General features: G+C 40.0%; 1 protein-coding gene across 2 annotated transcripts in view; it reads right to left on the minus strand.

The window, feature by feature from the left end:
* The window catches only part of CysRS (cysteine--tRNA ligase, cytoplasmic), a 340,710-nt gene that overhangs the window by 84,390 nt on the left and 233,633 nt on the right, over positions 1-22,687 (minus strand). For both annotated transcript variants that reach the window (XM_090386775.1, XM_090386776.1), the window contains one exon: positions 4,869-4,934. In XM_090386775.1, coding sequence (XP_090242901.1) covers positions 4,869-4,934 — 66 coding nt within the window. The remainder of the gene's footprint in view (positions 1-4,868; positions 4,935-22,687) is intronic.

Consider the following 22,687-nt stretch of genomic DNA (forward strand, 5'->3'; position numbering starts at 1 on the left):
CAGGGATAAGGAGGTGATTATTCCCTTGTATAAGGCAATGGTCAGGCCACACCTAGAGTACTGTATACAGGCCTGGAGGCCTCATTTCAAGAAGGATGTAGAGATGCTGGAACGAGTACAGAGAAGGGCAACAAGATTAGTGAATGGAACAAAGGGGTGCTCTTACGAAGAAAGGCTTAAGTTTTGCAAATTACAGTATCTGGAGAATAGGCACCAGCGAGGTGATCTGATAGAGGTGTACAAAGCCTTGAATGGTTTGAGCATGCTCAATGCTGATGGGATTCTTCCTCTTGCTCAGAATAATCACCTGAGAGGGCATAAATTCAAATTGAGGAAGGACAGATGTAGGATAGACGTGAGGAAATTTGCCTTTAGCCAGCGGGTGGTTGGTTGGTGGAACAGACTTCCATCCCTTGTCGTGGAAGTTGATAGCCTAAATAAGTTTAAGGTTCAGCTGGACAGGTATTTCGAACGAACAGAGGGGTGAAGTGGAAGTGGTTATTTTTTATTTATTTATTTATTTTATTTTATTTTATTTTTTTTTTTTGGCTGATGCTGCATAAGCTTGCTTTCTTGCATCAAATGCCTCTACTAATGCTAATGCTAATATCACCCGCTGACTCTCTAAGTTTTGTAATGCAACATTTTTAACAGTACTACACAGCAAATAGTAAAAGAAAAGGTAATTATAATGAAATTACCATAATCCTTTACAAAAAAGCTCAAAGATGCTAAAATATAAAGGAACAAGACCATGTGACATTGCTCATATTGATGGTATATAGGATGTTTCAAAATTGTACAGAACAAATGTAGCAGTATATTCTGCAGTATAAAGTAAGGGGTAAAACGTTCCTATAAACATGTCTCAAAAATTTACTTCCAGGATACTAAACATTAATCATAAATTAATGTTTAATATCTCAGAAAAGTAAACAAATCTGATTACTTTTGCCATGTCAGTCAAATCATGTCAGTTACCAAATTACGTAAATTAAAATCATGTCAGTTCCCAAGTTAACTGACATGATTTTAATTTATGCTTAGGTTCACACAAATTATATAGCTGTTGTTAGCAAATATGGCAAAAAAATTTCACAACTCAATGAGTACCAAATTGTAAACATTTTCTGCTGGGGAGGGACAATTGGTAGAAACAGTTTACCAAAACGATTATGTTTAAATGGTGGTAGAGGGCCATTTCAATTAAATGCAAATTTAAAAGAGCAAAAACATCATACTGTTCAAGTATCTCTTACCATAAGTACCAGAAGGTCGTCAGATCACATAAATGTTTCATCTAAAAGTGTATAGAGGACTGTTGTCACATGGTATACAAGGTGTCTCAAAAATATTGGTACAAACGTTTAGGGGAGGTAGGTAACATCTAAAGGAATGTGAATCGCACAGGAACCGATAACCGGAAACGTCACCGTAAGTCTGTATACGGCGCTGTTCATCAGTTCGGGAGAGGGAAAATTTCTGGTTTACTCATTCAAGCAGTAGTCGCCGCACGAAGAGCATGCATCGAGATACGAACTGTAAGCTGGCAGACATGCACCTAATGTATGGATTAGCAGAGGGCCCACACGGTGTGCACCCCCATGCGGAACAACATCGCTTCGCAATAAATGTGTGGGCAGGTATGGTTGGTGACTGCTTAGTCAGCCCATACCTGTTACGATTCCGCATGAACTCCACTAAATATATTGGATCTTTCTTGAACAAGTTCTACCAGGGTTACCTGACGATGTTCCAGCAAATGTGAGATGCAACATTTGGTTTCAACATGACGGGGCACCTGCCCATTATGGAAGGTGTGTTCGTGACAATTTGAACAGGCGTTTTGGGCATCGATAGATTGGCCATGGTGGACCCGTTGCCTGGCACCCACACTCACCTGATTTATTGAGCCTTGATTTTTTTCCTGAGGGGGGGCCTTCAAATCTATTGTGTATAAATCACCTGTGGAGATGGAAATGGATCTCGTGGTGAGACTTGTCTGTGCTGCTGCTACTGTCAAAGAAACTCCAGGTGTGTTCAACCGTGTCTGCCAATCCATGCTGCGTCGGTGTCCCGCATGCATTGCGTCTCATGGTGGAATCTTCGAGCATCTGCTGTAACATCATGAAATGCATCCATCTCGTACTCCATTGTTAATATTATGTCAAATAAATGTTTGCCACTAATTACTGTCTTGTGTCATTTCTGCTTGTGCCTCTGCTACTACTCTCCCGTGACGTTTCTGGTTATGGGTTCCTATGTGATTCACATTCCTTTAGATGTTACCTACCTCCCCTAAACGTTTGTACCAATATTTTTGAGAGACCCTGTATAAATGCTGACACTTTTGTAGGTGTCAAAATTAAATTCTCAACTCTTGAAATACTCATACCTAGGCTGAGAAAAATTTACATATGATTGTCAGTACTCATTATCAACATAGTGTACATAGTAGTAGTGGCATGTGATGCAAGAAAGCAAGTGTATGAGCTTATGCAGCATCAGCCAAAAAAAAAAAAAAAATCACACCATTCCCTCCAAATGCCTGTCCAGTTCCTCCTTAAATTTATTCAACCTATCAACTTCCACAACGACGGATGGAAGTTTGTTCCAGCAATTAACCACCCGCTGGCTAAAGGCAAATTTCCACACATCTATTCTACATCTGTCCTTTCTTAATTTGAATTTATGCCCCCTTAGGTTCGTAATCTGAACAAGTGGAAGGATCCCATCAGAATTCAGCGTGCTCAACCCATTCAAGGCCTTATACACCTCAATCAGATCACCGCGCAGGTGCCTAGTCTCCAGCCACTGCAATTTGCAGAACTTAAGCCTCTCTTGGTAAGAGGATCCCTTCATTCCCTTCACCAATCTTGTTGCCCTTCTCTGTACACGCTCAAGTAAATCTATATCCTTCCTAAAATGAGGCCTCCAGCCTGTACGCAGTATTCAAGGCGTGGCCTGACCATTGCCTTATACAGAGGGACAATCACCTCCTTTTCCCTGCTAGCAAAATTCCTATATATCATTGATAAAACCATATGACCTGCCCTGACAGCCTGTCTGCATTGCTCAGAAAACTTCATATCTGACTGCACAATTACTCCCAGGTCTTTTTCATTTTCTACCACCTTAAGTGTAGTACCACACAGTTGGTACGTTTCTCTGGGGTTACTTCTACCCAGATGCAGTACTTTGCATCTGTCAAGGTTAAACTTCAGTTGCCACTTCTTAGCCCATTTGCCCAAATTATCTAGATCCTGTTGCAGTAGCACACTGCCATTACTGTCATTAACAACCCTGCCAACCTTTGTATCATCTGCAAACTTCGACATTAAGCCTGATATACCGTCATCAATATCATTGATAAATATACAAAACAACAGTGGACCCAACACCGAACCCTGTGGGACTCCACTAATAACATTAGTCCCCGAAGAGCAGCACCCATTGATTACCACCCTCTGTCTTCTCCCACTTAACCATCCTTTTATCCATTGTAGCAACTTACTCTTAATACCATTCTGCTCCAATCTGTACAATAGTCTTCCATGCGCAAAAGTGTCAAAAGCTTTTCTGAAATCCAAATATATGATATCAAAATTATTTTTTGCATCCAGTCCCTTTGTAACCACATCATAATATCCTATCAAATTTGTCAGACAAGACTTCCCCTTAACAAACCCATGCTGTGTCTGAATTATTGCTGCCGTCTTGTCTAGATGATCCTGCAATGCATCTTTAACCAATGACTCCATTATTTTACCCGGAACAGAAGTTAAACTAACTGGTCTGTAATTACTCGTGCCACCCTTCGATCCCCCTTTGTGAATTGGGGATACATTTGCACATCTCCAGTCCGTGGGAACCTCCCCTAAGTTCAAGGATGCTCTCATAATTATGGCTAAGGGTTTGCTTAGTTGCTTTGCCGTCTCCTTTAATATAACTGGATAGATCCCATCCACCCCAGGTGCTTTTCTTATGTTTAACTTCAACAATTTTTTAGTGTATATTGTATAGCTGTTGTTAGCAAATATGCAAAAAAATTTCACAACTCAATGAGTACCAAATTGTAAAAATTTTCTGCTGTTTTTTGGGGTCAGATGCCAATGGTTTCTCACATCTGTGCAATAGGTACTCTTGTGAAGAAGTACAGTACCTCTGTAAATGCCAGAAAAACATGCACGCACACCTAAATTAAAACTATATAATGAAAAATTAAAACAGAAATATTAAAACTGATATTATAAAAGTTCTTGTAGTGTCTGTAATCACCCTATAGGATGATGTGGGGGGAGATTTCTTTGAACAATTTCAAGTAGAGTTGCAACATATCACAGGATTCCATGCACCTGAGTGCATGCAGGTCCTTGCTTATCAAATTTGCATTTTTATTTTATTTTATCTTTTTTCATTATGTAGTTTATTTTGTAATTATTTTGTGCTTACATGTACCTCTTTAACATTATTTGCTGCAGTCTGCAGCAAGTTTTATACATGTTATAATAATGTTTATTTTGTTACAACGATTAACTAATAGAAAAATAATTTACAAAAAATATTTATGAATAACTGTATTATAATCATTTGAATTCTGGGTCCATTATTGATCCCATGCAACCAGTACTGTTTTAAAATCTATTGGAACTACTGAAGAGTAATAAGAACTTTTAACTTCCTTGAAAATATCGAATTAAATTTTCAAGGGAGGCTTCAAAGAGAAAATTATAATTATTATATAACACTGTTTATAAAACTACTGAAAAAAACTAAAATTATAGAATGAAAATGACAATGTACTGCCCAATTGTAGTACTGAATTGTTAAGAATATTGCCAAATTGTCAGTTAAGAAAAATGACTCACATTTTCTGTACTAGCTTTGCTACTTGGGAATCCTAATACATCTTCATCTTCAATAGCACCAAATATCTATGAACATATATAAATCAGTTTCAATTCTTAATATTTGAGTAAATATTAATATATTAAAAATAAAATTTAAGAAATAGTATAAATAGTTGTCATGTAAGCTCCTCTAAGTAGTTATCAATACAGTATCCTATTAAATCTGAGTTCTAACATAGAGTAGTTATGGATTATTTAAATAAATTTCAACAATTCAATCATATATCAACTACAGTAAAACCTCTATAAAGCAGACACCACTGGGTGAGAAGAAAGTGTCAGTTATAGAGAAGTGTCCACACTGCAGAGGTCAGTGTAGCCAGTTTCAATAATTTTAAAAAACGAAATTCACCATAATTGGTTGCTTATTCAGCTTTTTTTTTTTATACTGATTATCATTGTACATATGAGTCTCAATTAACTTTCAATAAATAACACAACTTTTAGTAAACATTAATTTTTCATTTTGGAAATTTCACTTTCATCATGGATAATTAGATCATTTACTAGTTTTAGTATATATTCATCATTTTTGCTATCATAGAATTTTTAATGTAATAAGATATTAACAAATCCCCCTTTAATGGTCAAACAGAGAGGGTGCTGACCCTATTTACAAGTTCCAGCTGTGAATTACAAGCTCTAAAAAACAGATCAGTGTTTTGCTATTTTATTTACTAAATTGTCGTATTAGCAAATTAGACAATTTAGCAAATATATTGTACTTTATAAGTAGCTTTATAGTTATAGTTACGCTCATTATTTTTAATTTAGATAGCTTTTGTAGGTTACTACTTAAAATACATAAAACCATTGTTTCATTCAAATCTTGCAGCCATTGTTTTCATATAGAGTGAGTGGTAGGGAATTCAAATTTTGAATTGTGGTAAATAGGTAGCCCTAACGTAAAACAAGATAGCATAATACGTATCACTGCATTTAGAAATCTGTTAGAAAGTGTAGTCCTGGTAATTAATTAATTAAATTTATCAATCGTATTAGTTTTCATTAATTTTCATTTTCAATATCATGTCCCAGACTAGAGCAGCAAAGCAACGGGCACAAAGTAGCAAGAGTGCTGTGACTCGGGGGAGAACTGATGGGGGCGATTTTCCAATGCATCACAGCCTAAAAAAATGTGCAACTTGTGAAATGTTTGCAGAACTCTCGGGAACAGGACATGATCTAGCCAAGGAAGATGTCTTTATGTGTGCTAGGTGCAGAGTGTGTCAAGAAATTAGGCGCCAACTGAGAGTTCAGATGGGTGCTTATGAGAGTTTGAAGAGTTGAGTAGATGCCCTTGAAGGTATTAAAATGAGGGACCCATCAAGCTCTCAGCTGCCCAACTCAATGCCAGAGCTCACTCTTCTGCATCAGGCAACACAGAGGCAACCTCCAAGGCATAATGTGCTGGTCCCACCAGAGTTAGTTATTGTCGGTAACTCTATTATCAAAAACAGGGAGACTATTCCACCTATCCTTTTTACACAATATATTTTATAGGTTATGTCTGCCAGGGGAAAAAGCTGATAATGTTGTAGAACAGATATCACCTTTTAAGGGCACAAAGGCTAATATCGTTGTGCACTGGCACTAATGACCTTAAGAGTAGGAGATCTGCAGATTTACTTAACAGGTACAGGTCAATGCTGAAAAAAAAAGTCGTGAGTTAGCGTTAAATTCGAAAGTGTCTGCAATTCTGCCCAGATAGGAGGAAGTATATGAGAGCCTTGTCAATCAATTCGGGCCTTGAAGGAACGTGCAAGGCTCGTGGAGTAGAATTTTTCTCAGCGTGGTCTGTGCTTGTTAACAGGAGAGGCTGCTTCTACAGGGATGGGACACATCTAAATAGAAGGGGTGCAAGAGTGTTTGCTGATGCTACTGAAGCATAGTTGGGTTGGAAAACTGCTAGCTTTGGGGGGGGGGGGGGTTATTCGCAGACTAAAAGGTTAATAGTAGCCGCAGGCAGAGGTGAAAGCGATTCTTGCACTGCTTCAATTAGAATGAGCCTGGAGGGTGGGGTGTGGGGGGTTCAGGTATTGGTAGGAGTCATCATGAAACGAATAAAAACATGGGCTGTGCTAGCGTAACTAAGAATAAGACTAGGCGCATGTATACCAATGTCAGAAGTATAGCAAATAAATTGGATGAATTTGAAGTGAAGCTATCAAAGGCAGATATTGTTAGGATATCAGAGACATGGTGCCACACAGATATAAGCAGTGCAGAATTGGAATTTGGGGCAAACATTTGTATAGAAAGGATAGGAAGGAAGGGTTATGCTGTTAATTAAGAAACACATAAAATCTAAGGAAGTGCATCCTTATACACCTCGATCAGATCACCTCACAGGTGCCTAGTCACCAGATGCTGCAATTTGCAGATCTTAAGCCTTTCTTCGTAAGCGCACCCATTTGTGCTTCTCACCAATCTTGTTGCCCTTCTCTGTACTTGTTCTAGCAACTCTATATCCTTCCTAAAATGAGGCTTCCAGACCTGTATACAAACTCAAGGTGTGGCTTGACCATTGCCTTATACAAAGAGATAATCACCTGCTTGTCTCTGCTAGCAAAATTCCTATATATCATTGACAAAACTGTGAACAAAAAGTTGGAAACAGTCTCTCTCTAGCAAGACAGTGGAGCAAGTGGCACTGTTCCCTGTAAGGCTACCACCATCCAGCCCCAACAACTGGAACTTCATATCTGATCGCACAATTACCCCCAGGTCTTTTTCATTCTCCACCTAACTGAGTGTATTACCATATAGTTGGTACGTTTCTCTTGGGTTACTGTTACCCATATGGAGTACTTTGCATTTGTTAATGTTAAAATTCAGTTGCCTCTTCTCAGCCCATCTGTCTAACTTTTCTAGATCCTGTTACAGTAGCATAATGTCTTTACAGTCATTAACAACCCTGCTAACCTTTGTATCATCTGCAAACTTAGACATTATACCTCATATACCTTCATCAATATCATTGATAATTACACAAAATAACAATGGGCCCAGCACCGAACACTGGGGTACTCTGCTAATAACATTAGTTCACGTAGAGGAGTGTCCATTTATTACCACTCTCTGCCGTCTCCCACTCAACCATCCCTTTATCCATTGCAGTAATGTATAATTAATGCCATACCTCTCCAATCTGTACAGAAGTCTTCCATGTGCAACAGTATCAAAACCTTTCCTGAAATCCAAGTATATGATATCAAAATTATTTTTTGCATTCAGTTCCTTTGTGACCACATTTCAGTATCCAATCAAATCGGTCAGACAAGACTTCCCCTTAACAAACCCATGCTGTGTCTGACTATTACTGCTGTCTTGTCTAGGTGATCCTGTATCACCTCTTTAACCAGTGACTCCATTATTTTCCCCAGAACAGAAGTTAAACTAACAGGTCTATAATTATTTGTGTCACCCTTTGAAATCCCCCTTTTGAATTGGGGGATACATTTGCTCATGCTGTATATCATCATTCTTCTCTTTCTTGGTGATTTGACACTCTCTCTCTCTCTCTCCCCTCTCACCCTTCTACTTTTGACACACACTCTCTCTCTCTTCTCTCAGAGAATTTTTATTTTTTGGCTGGTGCAGCATAAGCCTAAGGCTTCCTTGCACCATGTAGCTAATAATAATAATAATAATTAGTAACCTCCATAGATGGATGATGTCGCAGAATATTATTTATACTGCATAGAGTGTGGATCAGGATAAAGTCACTCATGTTCGGGCCTTAGGTGGAGGGGTCAGTTCGAAAAGTTGGAAACAGTCTCTCTCTAGCAAGACAGTGGAGCAAGTGGCACTGTTCCCCGTAAGGTTACCACCATCCAGCCCCAACAACTGGAAGCTTTCCTGCGCAACTGCACTAGTAACCATCCAAGAAGGAAGAAAACGCCAGAGCATGAAGTGGAGCATTGAAATGAATACATACACATCATGCGAGCACACTATGAAATAACCGGGCTAGAGACCGATATAACAATGTACAGATCACGACTACATACCAAATGGTTGGAATACCCGGATATTCATGTCACCGAACAGCAATTAGCAGACCAAAGAAGGACAATCGTCACGAAGAACGTAATAGCTCCTGCCATCTTGGAAAAAATCAAGCAAGATGTCAGCGATCTGCTACAAAGCACAAAGAATATGGTCAATATGGAACCAGAGGAGGAACAGCAAGAAGAAATACAACCCAGAGTAGCTGAAGTGGAAAGAGACGACGTCTTGCTATCCAGAATAGAAGATGAGTGGAAGACGGCCCCTAACAGAATTCAAAGGAATGGACCCCACAAGAACCCATGTGATACCTAAGCAGAGGCCAAATAAAATCCTGTGGAGAGTAACAGACCACTTCAATCAGCAAAATGCCACATTACCTTGACAACAATGGTGCAATGATGGAGGCTATCCACACAGCCGTATACTGTGCTGCCATAGCAGCCACTAGGATTAATGGAAAAGAAACGAGAGACAGCAGCAGAAGAACCGAAAATAGAAGGAACAGCCAGCTTGGGAAAGAAGACTTCAGCAGAAGATAGAGAATTAAGAGTCAAGATAGGTCAGTTTACCCAGTACCAACAGGATAATAGAAGTAAGAATTGATGGGAAAGGTGCAGAGCATTCTCAAGAGAGACAGTGTCCACAGCAAACATGAGAACAGAAATCAGAGAATAGGAGAATACTTGGACACACTGAAGCAGAACCTCCTCGCACTCAGCAGAGACTACACTGATACAAAGAGAGCTCCCAGAGGAAAATAAACAACCAAATCTTCGATGAGGACCAAAGAGCCTTCTACGATCTACGATGGTTGTTTGTTATTTTAGGAGCATTAGCAACTAAGGCCATATTGCTCCGGAATATGTGGGTGGTCATTCCCTGACCTCCGTATTTGGTGGTGACGGGCTCGAACCCCGGTCTAATCAAGAAACGTGTGCTACGCACTGCTGCTTCTTCCCACCTGGCTACGGAGGCGCCTAAGAGCCTTCTACAGGAAACTGTAGAAAACTGAGTGAACGTGAGAAAGCAGAAAAATGACCACCAAGAAGAAGACAATCAAAGCATTCTGGGGAAATATCTGGAGCATGAAGTAGGACAACAGCAGAGCACCCTGGATAGAAGTAGAACGGAAGAAAACGAAAGACATACAAGAGATGAGAGAGTGGAAGATTCGAGAAGAAGTAAAACAGTTGATCAGGAACACCCACAACTGGCAAACCCCGGGAATTGATAACATCCACAACTACTGGTATAAGAAGCTCACCTGCACACACACAAGCATCTAGCATAGCAGTTCACTCGAATGATAAGCAACCCAGAGACAACCGAAGTTTCTCACTGAAGTCACATATCTGAAGCCTAAAGATGAAGATACAAGAAACCCAGCAAAATACAGGCCAATTACATGCCTCCCAACGATGTACAAGATCCTGACCAGCTGCATAACTAAGAAGATATCCGACCACTTAGAGAATCAGAACATAATGGCTGAAAAGCAGAAAGGATGCAAGCGGAGGAGCAAAGGATGCAAGGAGCAATTAACCATAGATGCCGCAGTTATGGAGCAAGCCTTCAAGAAGCACCGAAACCTTGACAAAATGGAGTACCACCATTAAGGTCAAGAACATCACAACCAGGCCAATCCCCATTAGAAGAGGAATCTTTCAGGGAGATGGTCTGAGCCCACTGTGGTCCTGTCTAGCACTCAACCCGCTATCCACCATGCTCAACGGAAGTAAGTATGGATATAACCTCAAAGAAGGAAGAAAGAACCTATACATCCTCACCCACCTGATGTACATGGATGACATCAAGCTTTACGCAGCAACTGAGAAGCAGCTCCAGCAACTACTCCGGATCACCGAAGAATTCAGCAAGGACATCAGGATGGAATTTGGTCTAGAAAAATGCAAGACCTACACACTGCACCAGGGAAAATTAGTTGGCCAAAACTACCAGCTGCTGAGTGGTAAAGAGATCGAAGCTATGACAGAAGGAGAGCCCTACAAATACCTAGGGATGATGCAGGCTGAGCAGTTAGAACACAAGGAAATCAAGAAGTACCTGAGCGAAATCAGAGACTCAGAAGCCTGCTGAAAGCAAAATTGAATGGAGAGAACACAGTTAAAACCGCAAACACCTACGCAGCTCCAGTAATAACATACATATTCAGGGTCATAGATTGCACTAACACCGAGCTAGAAGATATCATGCGAAAGACAAGGACAGTGATGACCAAGAGTTGCCAACACCACCCGAAGTCAGAAGGGAAAAGAGGGAGGAAGGGGCCTGATAGACCTGACAACAGAAAACAGCAATAGTTAACCTGAAGGATTACTTCGAGAACAACACAGCACCACTCCACCAGGCCATAAGGAAGATAGCTAAGTGGTATACCCCACTCAACCTAAGTGAGGGAAACCCTTCCCGCCCAGACAGTGGAAGAAACGAAGTTAGAAAGATGGGCAAACAAGACACCCCATGGCAGACACTACAATGACCTTCATCAAGATCACATCGATACCATTGCTTCCAATGCATGGCTCACAAGCGTGATGCTTTTCCCCGAGACTGAAGGATTCATGCTGGCCATCCAAGACCAGAAACTATAGAAAATATATTGCAAAGGAGCCCGGAATGTCAGATGACACATGTTGACGATGCCACCTGGCCTCAGAAACGATCCAACACATCACCGCGGGGTGCAAGGTGATCACCAAGACTAAGTACACTCACAGACACAACCAGGTAGCCAGGATAATACATCAGAAGCTAGCAAGGACATACCAACTGACCAAAGAAAGTGTACTATACTACAAGTACGAACCCTAGGCAGTACTAGAGCCCCGAACCCACCATAAGCTGTACCGGGACCACGTCATAATAACGGAGAAGACCATCCCGCACAACAAAACGGACATAACCCTTGTGGACAAGATAGAAAAGGCTACCTACTTGATGGACATAGCGGTGCCGAACACTAGGAATGTCCAGAAAACCCATGAGGAAAAAATTAGTAAGTATACGAACCTGAGACATGAGATCAAGGAGATGTGGCATATGCATGAAGTATCAACCATCCCAGTCATTGTGTCAACCACCAGTATGGTGCTAAAGACTCTACATAGCAGCCTAGCAGCAATAGGTCTCCCAGAGAACACCTACAAGGAACTCCAGAAAGTCGCAATCCTGAACGCCTGTAGGATAGTCAGAGATTTCCTCGACTGACAGTAACACTAGACATTACAACCACCCTATGTATTTGGTAGCAGTACCCATCACAGAGTGGAACCCCCCCAATTAAGGAGAAATAATATAAGAGTAATAATAATAATAATCTCCAGTCCAAGGAGATGTCCCCTGACTCTAAAGGTACTCTCATAATTATGGCTGAAGGTTTGCTTACTTCCCTTGCTGCCTCCATTATAACTGGATAGATTCCATCTGCCCCAGGTGCCTTTTTTATGTTTAACTTCAACAATTTATCCTCCACTTTGCTCTCAGTTATTACAAAATCACTCAGCTCCTTGTTAGAGTTTCATAAACTTCTGGCATTCCCGTCCTTGAATGTAGAGGCAAAATACTCATTCAGTTTATCAGCTACTTGAGCAGGATCATCAATAGTCGAACCATCTATGTTAAGTGCTTCATCTGATTCATCTCCTTCCTTCTAGAGTTCACATAAGTATAGAACGCTTTGCTGTTTTTCTTTGCATCCCTTGCCAAATATTTCTTGTAATCTGCCTTCGTCTGCCTAACCTCCTCTGTGACTTCATTACAGACTAGCTTATATCTGCCATAGGCTTCTGTGTCCTCTGATAATTTATATGCATCCCATGCATTTTTCTTCTCTGCCACAAGCTTTATTAATTCATCTGACATCCATTTAGGCCTGAACCTTGAACAGTATTTCTTAGTTGAAATGAAATCCTGTTCAAGGTTCAGGCCTAAATGGATGTCAGATGAATTAATGAGGCTCATGGCAGAGAAGAAAAATGCATGGGATGTATATAAGTGCTGAGTCAGTTTCATGTGACATAAGCACTGGGAAAGCAAAAATGAGAGTAGGAGTGTGTTATAGGCCTAATGACTCTAATGAGTACAATGAACAATTGTACAGAGAAATAGAATGGGCCAGTAAATCAGGTTGTGTTATAATGGGGATTTTAACTTCCCAGATTTTGACTGGAACTTGTAGGTTGGTCACTCACATACCAGCAAGACTTTTGTGCAGTGCTGGTAGATGGATGACTGTTTTCTATAGTAATACGTTTGACAGGCAACCAGCAGGAGTAATACTCTTGATCTCGTTATCAGCAGTGATTATTTGTGTATAAAGAATTTGCAGATAAAGGAACCACTTGGTGGCAGTGATCAAGGTGTACTGATGTGCGATTTACTTAAAGATATAATTACCATCAGGGGTTAAGGGAAAGGTTTTTGCTTCCATAAGGGAGACTACAGTGGTCTCCAACAATTTTTAAATTCTGCACAGTGGGGCCAACTTATGATGTCACCAACAGAAAATTCTAAGTGGGAAGCATTCAAGGAACTAATTGTGAAAGCTACTAGGCTTTTCATACTGATTAAGAAATATTGTTTAAGGTTTAGGCCAAAATAAATGTCATATGAACTAAAGAGACTTGTGGCACAGAAGAAAAATGCATGGGATGCATATAAATTATCAGGTGAAACAGAAGCCTATGGCAGTTATAAGCTAGTCTGTAATCAAGTTACAAAGGAATACAGGCAAGCGAAGGCAGATTATGAGAAATATTTGGCAAAGGATGCTAAGAAAAACAGTAAGGACCTTTTTACTTATATAAATTCTAGAAGGAAGGGGATGAATTAGATTGGTCCACTTGATATCGATGGTTTGACTGTTGATGATCCTACCAAGATAGCTGATAATCTGAATGAGCATTTTGCACCTACATTCACACATGAGGAGTTATTAAGGGAGGAAAATGGCAGAAGTTTATCAAACTGTAACAGGGTGCTTAATGAATTTGGTAATAACTGAGAACAAAGTGGAGGAGAAATTGTTTGAAGTTAAACCTAAGTAGGGCACCTGGGGTGGATGGGATTTATCCAGTTATATTAAAGGAGGCAGCAAAGGACGTAAGCAAACCTTTAGCCATAATTATGCGAGCCTCCTTGGATTTAACTTCTGTACCGGAGAAAATAATGTCGTCAATGGTTAAGGATGCATTGTAAGATCATCTAGACAAGACTGCACTAATAATTCAGACACAGCATGGGTTTTCTAAGGGAAATTCTTGTCTGACAAATTTGATCGGACACTATGATGTTGTTACAAAGGAACTGTATCCAAAAAATAATTTTGATATCGTATACTTGAATTTCAGGAAAGCTTTTAACACTGTTGTGCATGGAAGTAGTAGTAGTAGTAGTAGTGGCACATGATGCAAGAAAGCAAGTGTAGGAGCTCATGCAGCATCAGCCAAAAAAAAAAAAAAAAAAAATCACACCATTCCCTCCAAATGTCTGTCCAGTTCCTCCTTAAATTTATTTAACCTATCAACTTTCACAACGACAGATGGAAGTTTGTTCCAGCAATTAACCACCCGCTGGCTAAAGGCAAATTTCCGCACATCTATTCTACATCTGTCCTTTCTTAATTTGAACTTATGTCCCCGTAGGTTCGTAATCTGAACAAGTGGAAGGATCGCATCAGAATTCAGCGTGCTCAACCCATTCAAGGCCTTATAGACCTCAATCAGATCACCGCGCAGGTGCCTAGTCTCCAGCCACTGCAATTTGCAGAACTTAAGCCTCTCTTGGTAAGAGAATCCCTTCATTCCCCTCACCAATCGTGTTGCTCTTCTCTGTACACGCTCAAGCAAATCTACATCCTTCCTAAAATGAGGCCTCCAGACCTGTACGCAGTACTCAAGGTGTGGCCTGACCATTGCCTTATACAGAGGGACAATCACCTCCTTTTCCCTGCTAGCAAAATTCCTATATATCATTGACAAAACCCCATGACCCGCCCTAGCAGCCTGTCTGCACTGCTCAGAAAACTTCATATCTGACTGCACAATTACTCCCAGGTCTTTTTCATTTTCTTCCACCTTAAGTGTAGTACCGCAGAGTTGGTACGTTTCTCTGGGGTTACTTCTACCCATATGCAGTACTTTGCATTTGTCAAGGTTAACCTTCAGTTGCCACTTCTTAGCCCATCTGCCCAAATTATCTAGATCCTGTTGCAGTAGCACACTGCCATTACTGTCATTAACAACCCTGCCAACCTTTGTGTCATCTGCAAACTTCGATATTAAGCCTGATATACCTTCATCAATATCATTGATAAATACACAAAACAACAGTGGACCCAAAACCGAACCCTGTGGGACTCCACTAATAACATTAGTCCACGAAGAGCAGCACCCATTGATTACCACCCTCTGTCTTCTCCCACTTAACCATCCTTTTATCCATTGTAGCAACTTACCCTTAATACCATTCTGCTCCAATTTGTACAGCAGTCTTCCATGCGCAACAGTGTCAAAAGCTTTCCTGAAATCCAAGTATATGATATCAAAATTATTTTTTGCATCCAGTTCCTTTGTGACCACATCATAATAACCAATCAAATTTGTCAGACAAGACTTTCCCTTAACAAACCCATGCTGTGTTTGAATTATTGCTGCAGTCTTGTCTAGATGATCCTGCAATGCATCTTTAACCAGCTACTCCATTATTTTACCCGAACAGAAGTTAAACTAACTGGTCTGTAATTACTTGTGTCACCCTTCGATCCACCTTTATGAATTGGGGACACATTTGCACATCTCCAGTCCGTGGGAACCTCCCCTAAGTCCAAGGATGCTCTCATAATTATGGCTAAGGGTTTGCTTAGTTGCTTTGCCGCCTCCTTTAAAATAACTGGATAGATCCCATCCACCCCTGGTGCCTTTCTTATGTTTAACTTCAACAATTTCTCCTCCACTTTGCTCTCAGTTATTACAAAATCATTAAGCACACTGCTACAATTTGATAACCTTCTTCCATTTTCAAACTGTAATAATTCCTCACGTGTGAATGTAGATGCAAAATACTCATTCAGTTTGTTTGCTATCTGAGCAGGATCATCAACAGTCGAACCATCGATGTCAAATGGACCCATCATATTCATCCCCTTCCTTTTAGAGTTTATATAAGTAAAGAAATCCTTGCTGTTTTTCTTAGCATCCTTTGCCAAAGATTTCTCGTAATCCGCCTTCGCCTGCCGAACCTCCTTTGTGACCTGATTACAGACTAGCTTATATCTGCCACAGGCTTCTGCGTCACCTGATAATTTATATGCATCCCATGCATTTTTCTTCTCTGTCACGAGTCTCATTAGTTCATTTGATAACCATTTAGGCCTAAACCTTGAACGATATTTCTTAATCGGTATATAAAGTCTAGTAGCTTCCACGATTAATTCCTTGAATGCTTCCCACTTAGAATTTACTGTTTGTAACATCGTCAGTTGATCCCACTGTACAGAATTTAAAAACTGTCTGAGACCACTGTACTCCCCTTTACGGAAGCAAAAACCCTTTCCTTTACCCCTGACGGTAGTTACCTCTTTGAGTAAATCCCACTTCAGCACACTGTGATCACTGCCACCTAGTGGTTCCTTTATCTGCAAATTCTTAATACACGAATGATCACTGCTGATAACCAGATCAAGAGTGTTACTTTCTCTGGTTGCCTCTCGAACATGCTGCTGCAGAAAACAATCATCCAATAAATCCACAAAAGTCTGACTAGTGTGTGAGTGACCAACCCACAAGTTCCAGTCAATATCTGGGAAGTTAAAATCCCCCATTATAAGACATTCTGATTTACTGGCCCACTCTATTTCTCTGTACAATTGTTCATTGTACTCATTCAAGTCATTAGGCCTATAACACACTCCTACTCTTATTTTTCCTTTCGCAGTGCAAACTGACTCAACAGAGCACTGTTCATCTATATTAACTGGGTGCACTTCCTTTGATTTTATGTTTTTCTTAATTAACAGCATAACACCCCCTCCCTTTCTGTCCTGTCTATCCTTTCTGTACACATTGTACTCCCCAAATTCCAGTTCTGCATTCCTTATATCTTTGTGACACCACGTCTCTGCTATCCCAACAATATTGATGTCTTGACCAACACTTCAAATTCATCAAATTTATTTACTATACTTCTAGCATTGGTATACATGCAAGCCTACATGCTCCTATGCCTATTCCTTGTTATCCTAACACATCTCATATACCCAACTATTCCATGATGACTGCCATCCGTCCCTGAAACCCCCAACACCCCTCGCTCCAGGTCGCTTCTTATTCTAATAGAAGTTGTGCAAGAATCACCTTCACCTCTGCCTGCGGTTACTGTTAAACTATTAGTCTTTGTATCCCCCCAAACTAGCAGTTTTCCGACCCACCTAACACTGCCTCGATAGCATCAACAAATATTCTTGCACCCTTTCTATTTAAGTGTATCCCATCCCTGTAGAAGCAATCTCTCCTGTTAACAAGTACAGTCCAGTTTGAAAAAAATTCTACCCCTTGAGCCTTGCACAATCTTTCCAGGGCCGAATTGATCGACAAGGCTCTCATCATGTACTCCCTCCTATCGTGTCTGGGCAGAATTGCAGACACTTTCAAATTCAATTCTAATTCACGGCTTTTTTTCAACAGTGACCTGTACTTGTTGAGTAATTCCGCCGGTCTCCTTCTCTTAATTCTCTTAAGACTATTGTACAAATTGGAACAGTATGGTATTAAGGGTAAGTTGCTCAATGGACTCAATGGTAGTAAATGGGCTCTTCGTGGACTAATGTTATTAGTGAAGTCCCCCAGGGTTCGATGTTGAGCCCACTGTTGTTTTGTATATTTATCAATGTTTTGATGAAGGTATAGTGGCTTAATCTCGAAGTTTGTAGATAATACAAAGGTTGGCATGGTTGTTAATGATGGTAATGGCAGTGTGCTACTGCAACAGGATCTAGAAAATTTGGGCAATGGGCTGAGAAGTTGGAACTGAAGTTTAACATTGACAAATGCAGGGTAGCATATGGGTAGAAGTAAGCCCAGAGAAACATACTATGTGTGTGATTGTAGAAAATGAAAAAGATCTGGGCGTAATTGTGCATAGGTCTTACAATTATTCATTTATGAAACCGGGATACCAGTATTCCAAAAACAAACATTTTTTTCAATAAATTTTGATGACAATTAGGTGCAATAAAGTAAGGAAAAAACAAGTACTGTAATTACTTGAATTCATGTTTTAAATAAACTTTTATTGCAATAATAAATATTCTGAAAAAAATCATTAAAATACAGTTATTCTAAAAACAAAAAAATACATTGTTACTGCAAAGTTTAGTTATGTTTAAGCATCCACACTACCTGTCCGAATAAAGTGGGCTCTTAAGAAATGTAAGCAATCAATAGTATGATCGTTAAAAATGAATCTAATTTTGGTACATACAGTATTTGATCAACGGCAGAAAATGCCCTTTTGGATTCTATTCTGGTACTATTGTACTGAGATAATCGTAGACGATCTCAGTCCATATTTTCTAGACTTTGAACTTTTTTAGCAAAAATAGTTAAAAGTATTTCATTAATTTCTGACTCAAGTTCATCTTTTAAAATCTCATTGGAGTCAGGCAATTTCTTATTTTGGAAAGAAGTTGTGGAACACCGATGTTCTGTTCCATGTTGGTCTTCTATGGTTGAATTATGTTCATCATTTTCTGAAGGAGAAAGACATTTTATTAAGCAAAGTATAATTTTCAACATAGTATCTTTACTGAGTCTGGGAGAGAGCAAAGAATGGGGATAAGGAATAAAGAAGTGAGCAAAGAGTGCAGTTAAGGAATTCTTCACATATATAAATACAAAGAACAGAAGGACAAATCAGATTGGACACTTATGTAATGGACATGGGACAGTATTAAATACCACAGCTAAAGATGCAGATGAAGTCAACAGTTACTTTGCATCGATATTTACATAAAAAACTCTTTGTGTCAATGAAATATTATGGAAGTGAAGTTGAAAAAAAATGTAATTAATGATGTTGAAATTTCAAATGATTATTTAATGAGAACTTTCGCGCCTACAGGCGAGTAAAGCTCCTGTGGTTGATGGCATATGCCCTATAATCTTGAGGCGACAAGTGAGTGCATTGAACCATTAAGGCTAGTTACGAGAACATCATTGGACTCAGGAGAGATTCCGTTGAATTGGTGTAAATTGGAACATAAAGGCGGTTCTAGTGTAATGGGTAATTACTGACTGGCCAGTTTAACTTCAGTAGTAGGGAAAATCATGGAGGCATTGATCAAGGGTGGAATTCAGGATCATTTAGATGGAAATGGAATTCTGTAGGATACACAGCATGGTTTTGTAAAGAGAAAATCATGTTTAATTAATCTGGTTAGCTACTTTGACAGGGTCACTCAAGAGCTGGAATTTGTAAATAATTTCAACATTGTTTATTTGGATTTCAGCAAAGCATCTGACTCAGTCCCACATGAGCAGTTACTTTACAAGTTGGAGCAAGCTGGAATCATAGGGAAAACCCTCAGATGGATAGCATGATGGCTTGAGGGCAGCAGGCAGAGAGTTGCGATAAATGGTTATTCCTCAGATTGGGTTAATGTAAGAAGTGGGGTTCCCCAAGGATCAGTATTGGGACCACTGTTGTTTTTGATTATCTTAAATGACATCTACGAAGGGATGGAGGGTGTAAGATATTGCGACTTGCAGATGATGTAAAGATCAGTAGAGTAGTTAATGATCGCCGCCAAGCAGAGCTTCTTCAGAGTGACCTAGATAGACCTCCGGGATGGTCAGAAAAGTGGCAGCTATGCTTTAATTCAGCAAAATGCAAGGTATACACCTGGGGAACAGCAACCCCAAAATAACTTATACACTTGGTGGAGTTGAACTAAAGTCAGTAGTGGAGGAAGGAACAGGACTTGGGAGTTATGATATGGTCAGACATGAAGTCGTCCGAGAATTGTGGACAGGTTGCAATGTTGCATGGTGTCCTATAGATGATTTATCGAACATTTGCTATTAGAGATAATCATGTCATAATCACATAAAGGTGATTTTATAACCTTTATGTGATTAAATTATAAACAATTATTATTTTTTTTTAATTAGTACCGAAAAACAGGTATTTTTGTATCAATATTGGTATTTCAATACCGGCAAAAAATGACCGGGATCCCGGTATTGTAAGCCCTAATTGTGCAGTCAGATATGAAGCTTTCTGAGCAATGCAGACAGGTTGCCAGAGCAGGTCATGGGGTATTGTCAATGTTATACAGGAATTTTGCTAGTACCGAAAAGGTGATTATCCCTTTATATAAGGTGATGGTCAGGCCACGACTTGAGTACTGTGTACAGATCTGGAGGCCTCATTTTAGGAAGGATGTAGAGTTGCTTGTGTGTGTACAGAGAAGGGGAACAAGATTGGTGAGGGAAATGAATGGGTTCTCTTACCAAGAAAAGCTTAAGTTCTGCAGATTGCAGCAGCTGTTTACTAGGCACCTGCAAGGTGATCTGATTAAGGTGTATAATGCCTTGAATGGGTTGACACACTGAATTCTGATGGGGTTCTTCCTCTTGCTCAGATTACAAACCTGGGGGGGCATAAATTCAAATTGAGGAAAGACAGTTGTAGAATAGATGTGCAGAAATTTGCCTTTAGCCAGCAGGTAGTTAATTGGTGGAAGAAACTTTCATCTGTAGTTGTGAAAGTTGATAGCTTGGCTAAGATAAAGAAAGCCAACACGAGAACGACAAGAAACATCAGATAACTTATGTGGAAAATTAGTTTCCCGACACCGGACTCTAGCGCTGCTCACTCGGTAAATACAAAGGGTACTAGGAAAGTTTTGCAATATGACGCAACAATGAATCACAGGAAGCTGCTTGTTGTTGCATGTTGAGACATGTTCATACGTGCATAGTAGCCGCCGCGCCAAGTCGTTGGGCTCAGTTATTCATTAGTAGTGAGAGTGTAAAGTGCTTGCGATGGCATCGTGGTCACGAAATGAGATAAGGACAGTTTTGCGGTATAATTTCGTGCGTGGTTTAACCATAGACCAGTGCTTAGAAGAAATGACTCTTGCACTAGATGATGATTGTCCACATCGTACAATGATATTCAAGTGGTATAGAGAATTCCAAAGGGGAAATTTCACTCTGGAGGATTCTGAGAGGCCGGGAAGGCCACGAACGTCACTTACGGAGGAAAACGTTACTGCTGTGAGGAAAATGCTTGACGAAAACAGGCGAGTGACCTACCAACAGATAGAGGATACTTTGGGCCTAAATGCACCAGCAATTCGTTCGATTCTGCAAGATCATTTGCACGTGAAGAAACTTTGTTCTCTCTGGGTGCCACATCAACTGACTGAAGAGCAGATGACACGACGTATGACTTGGTGCCGGGAGATGTTAAAAAAGTTTGATAAGGGACAATCTCGGTATGTGAACAACATCGTGACAGGTGACGGACGAGACTTGGCTGTACTATTACGATCTGCCGACCAAGGCTCAAAACAAAGTTTGGGTCTTTGATGATGACGACACACCCGTAATTGTCAGAAAATCCCGATCTGTAAAGAAGAAAATGATAGCTGTATTTTTCAAATCGAGTGGAATTGTGGAACATGTCGTTTTGGACACGCAGAAGACAGTCACAGCTAAGTGGTATACTGAACAATGCCTGCCTAAAGTCATTGGATCTATGAAGAACCTGCGGCCAAAGTCAAGAATGGACACCTGGTACCTCCATCCCGAAAATGCTCCAGCTCACCGCGCCAAAGCCTGCACCGAATATTTGACCACGACAGGACTGAAACTTCTCGAGCACCCTCCCTACAGTTCAGACCTTGCTCCCTGCGACTTTGCACTGTTCCCGCATGTGAAAATGAAGCTAAAAGGGAGGCGGTTTTCCAGTGATGAGGACCTTCTACGGGCTTGGGACAACGAGTGTGCTTTACTCCCTAGTGAAACTTGGCAGAACTGGTTTAAAGATTGGTTTCGGAGGATGGAGAGGTGTATTGAATGTAGAGGAAATTACTTTGAAAAAATTAAATAAACAAAGCTGTATTGCAAAACTTTCCTAGTACCCTTTGTAGACGATAGGTGTTATTGGTCTGGAGCCGAAATCGAGAAGGATATATTAATTGACAGGTAGGCATGGCAAACAATAAAATGATTGGTGGTGGGCATGACAGAGGATTTTGATTTGATTTGGTAGTTGTTGGCGCATCGGCTTCTGTGGCCATATTGCACCTCCCAAGGTTTTTGCAGTACTTTGATCCAAGCCCGAGGCGGGAATCAGCATGACAGAGGACAAGCTACTGTGTAGTCATTGGGTGGCATTATAATGTGTATTTATGAGTAAAGAATGGTGCATAGTAGTCTTGTAATGAATGGTAAACAGGTAACAGTAGCAATGAATCTTTTAAAGATGGAAGAAATTTGTAAGGAAAATAAAACTGGTTGATTTTTTGATGAAAACTAAATTAATAAAAGTTTTGTTCTATTCATTTTTATGTTCTTCATGATTTTTTTTTCTCCTTATTAAAAGCAGATTTTCAGAGTTCATGACTGTTTTTACTATACCGTTGATTTAGGTTTTGTTACGAAAAAAGGAAAAGGTTTCTTTATTTTTTGTTATGTTTTGTAACCTGACCTTAAATGGTAGGTTAGGAAATAATATAA

The sequence above is a fragment of the Mastigoproctus giganteus genome, chromosome 12 (genome assembly GCF_048544385.1).
Source record: "Mastigoproctus giganteus isolate SK-2022 chromosome 12, ASM4854438v1, whole genome shotgun sequence".
Taxonomy (NCBI): domain Eukaryota; kingdom Metazoa; phylum Arthropoda; class Arachnida; order Uropygi; family Thelyphonidae; genus Mastigoproctus; species Mastigoproctus giganteus.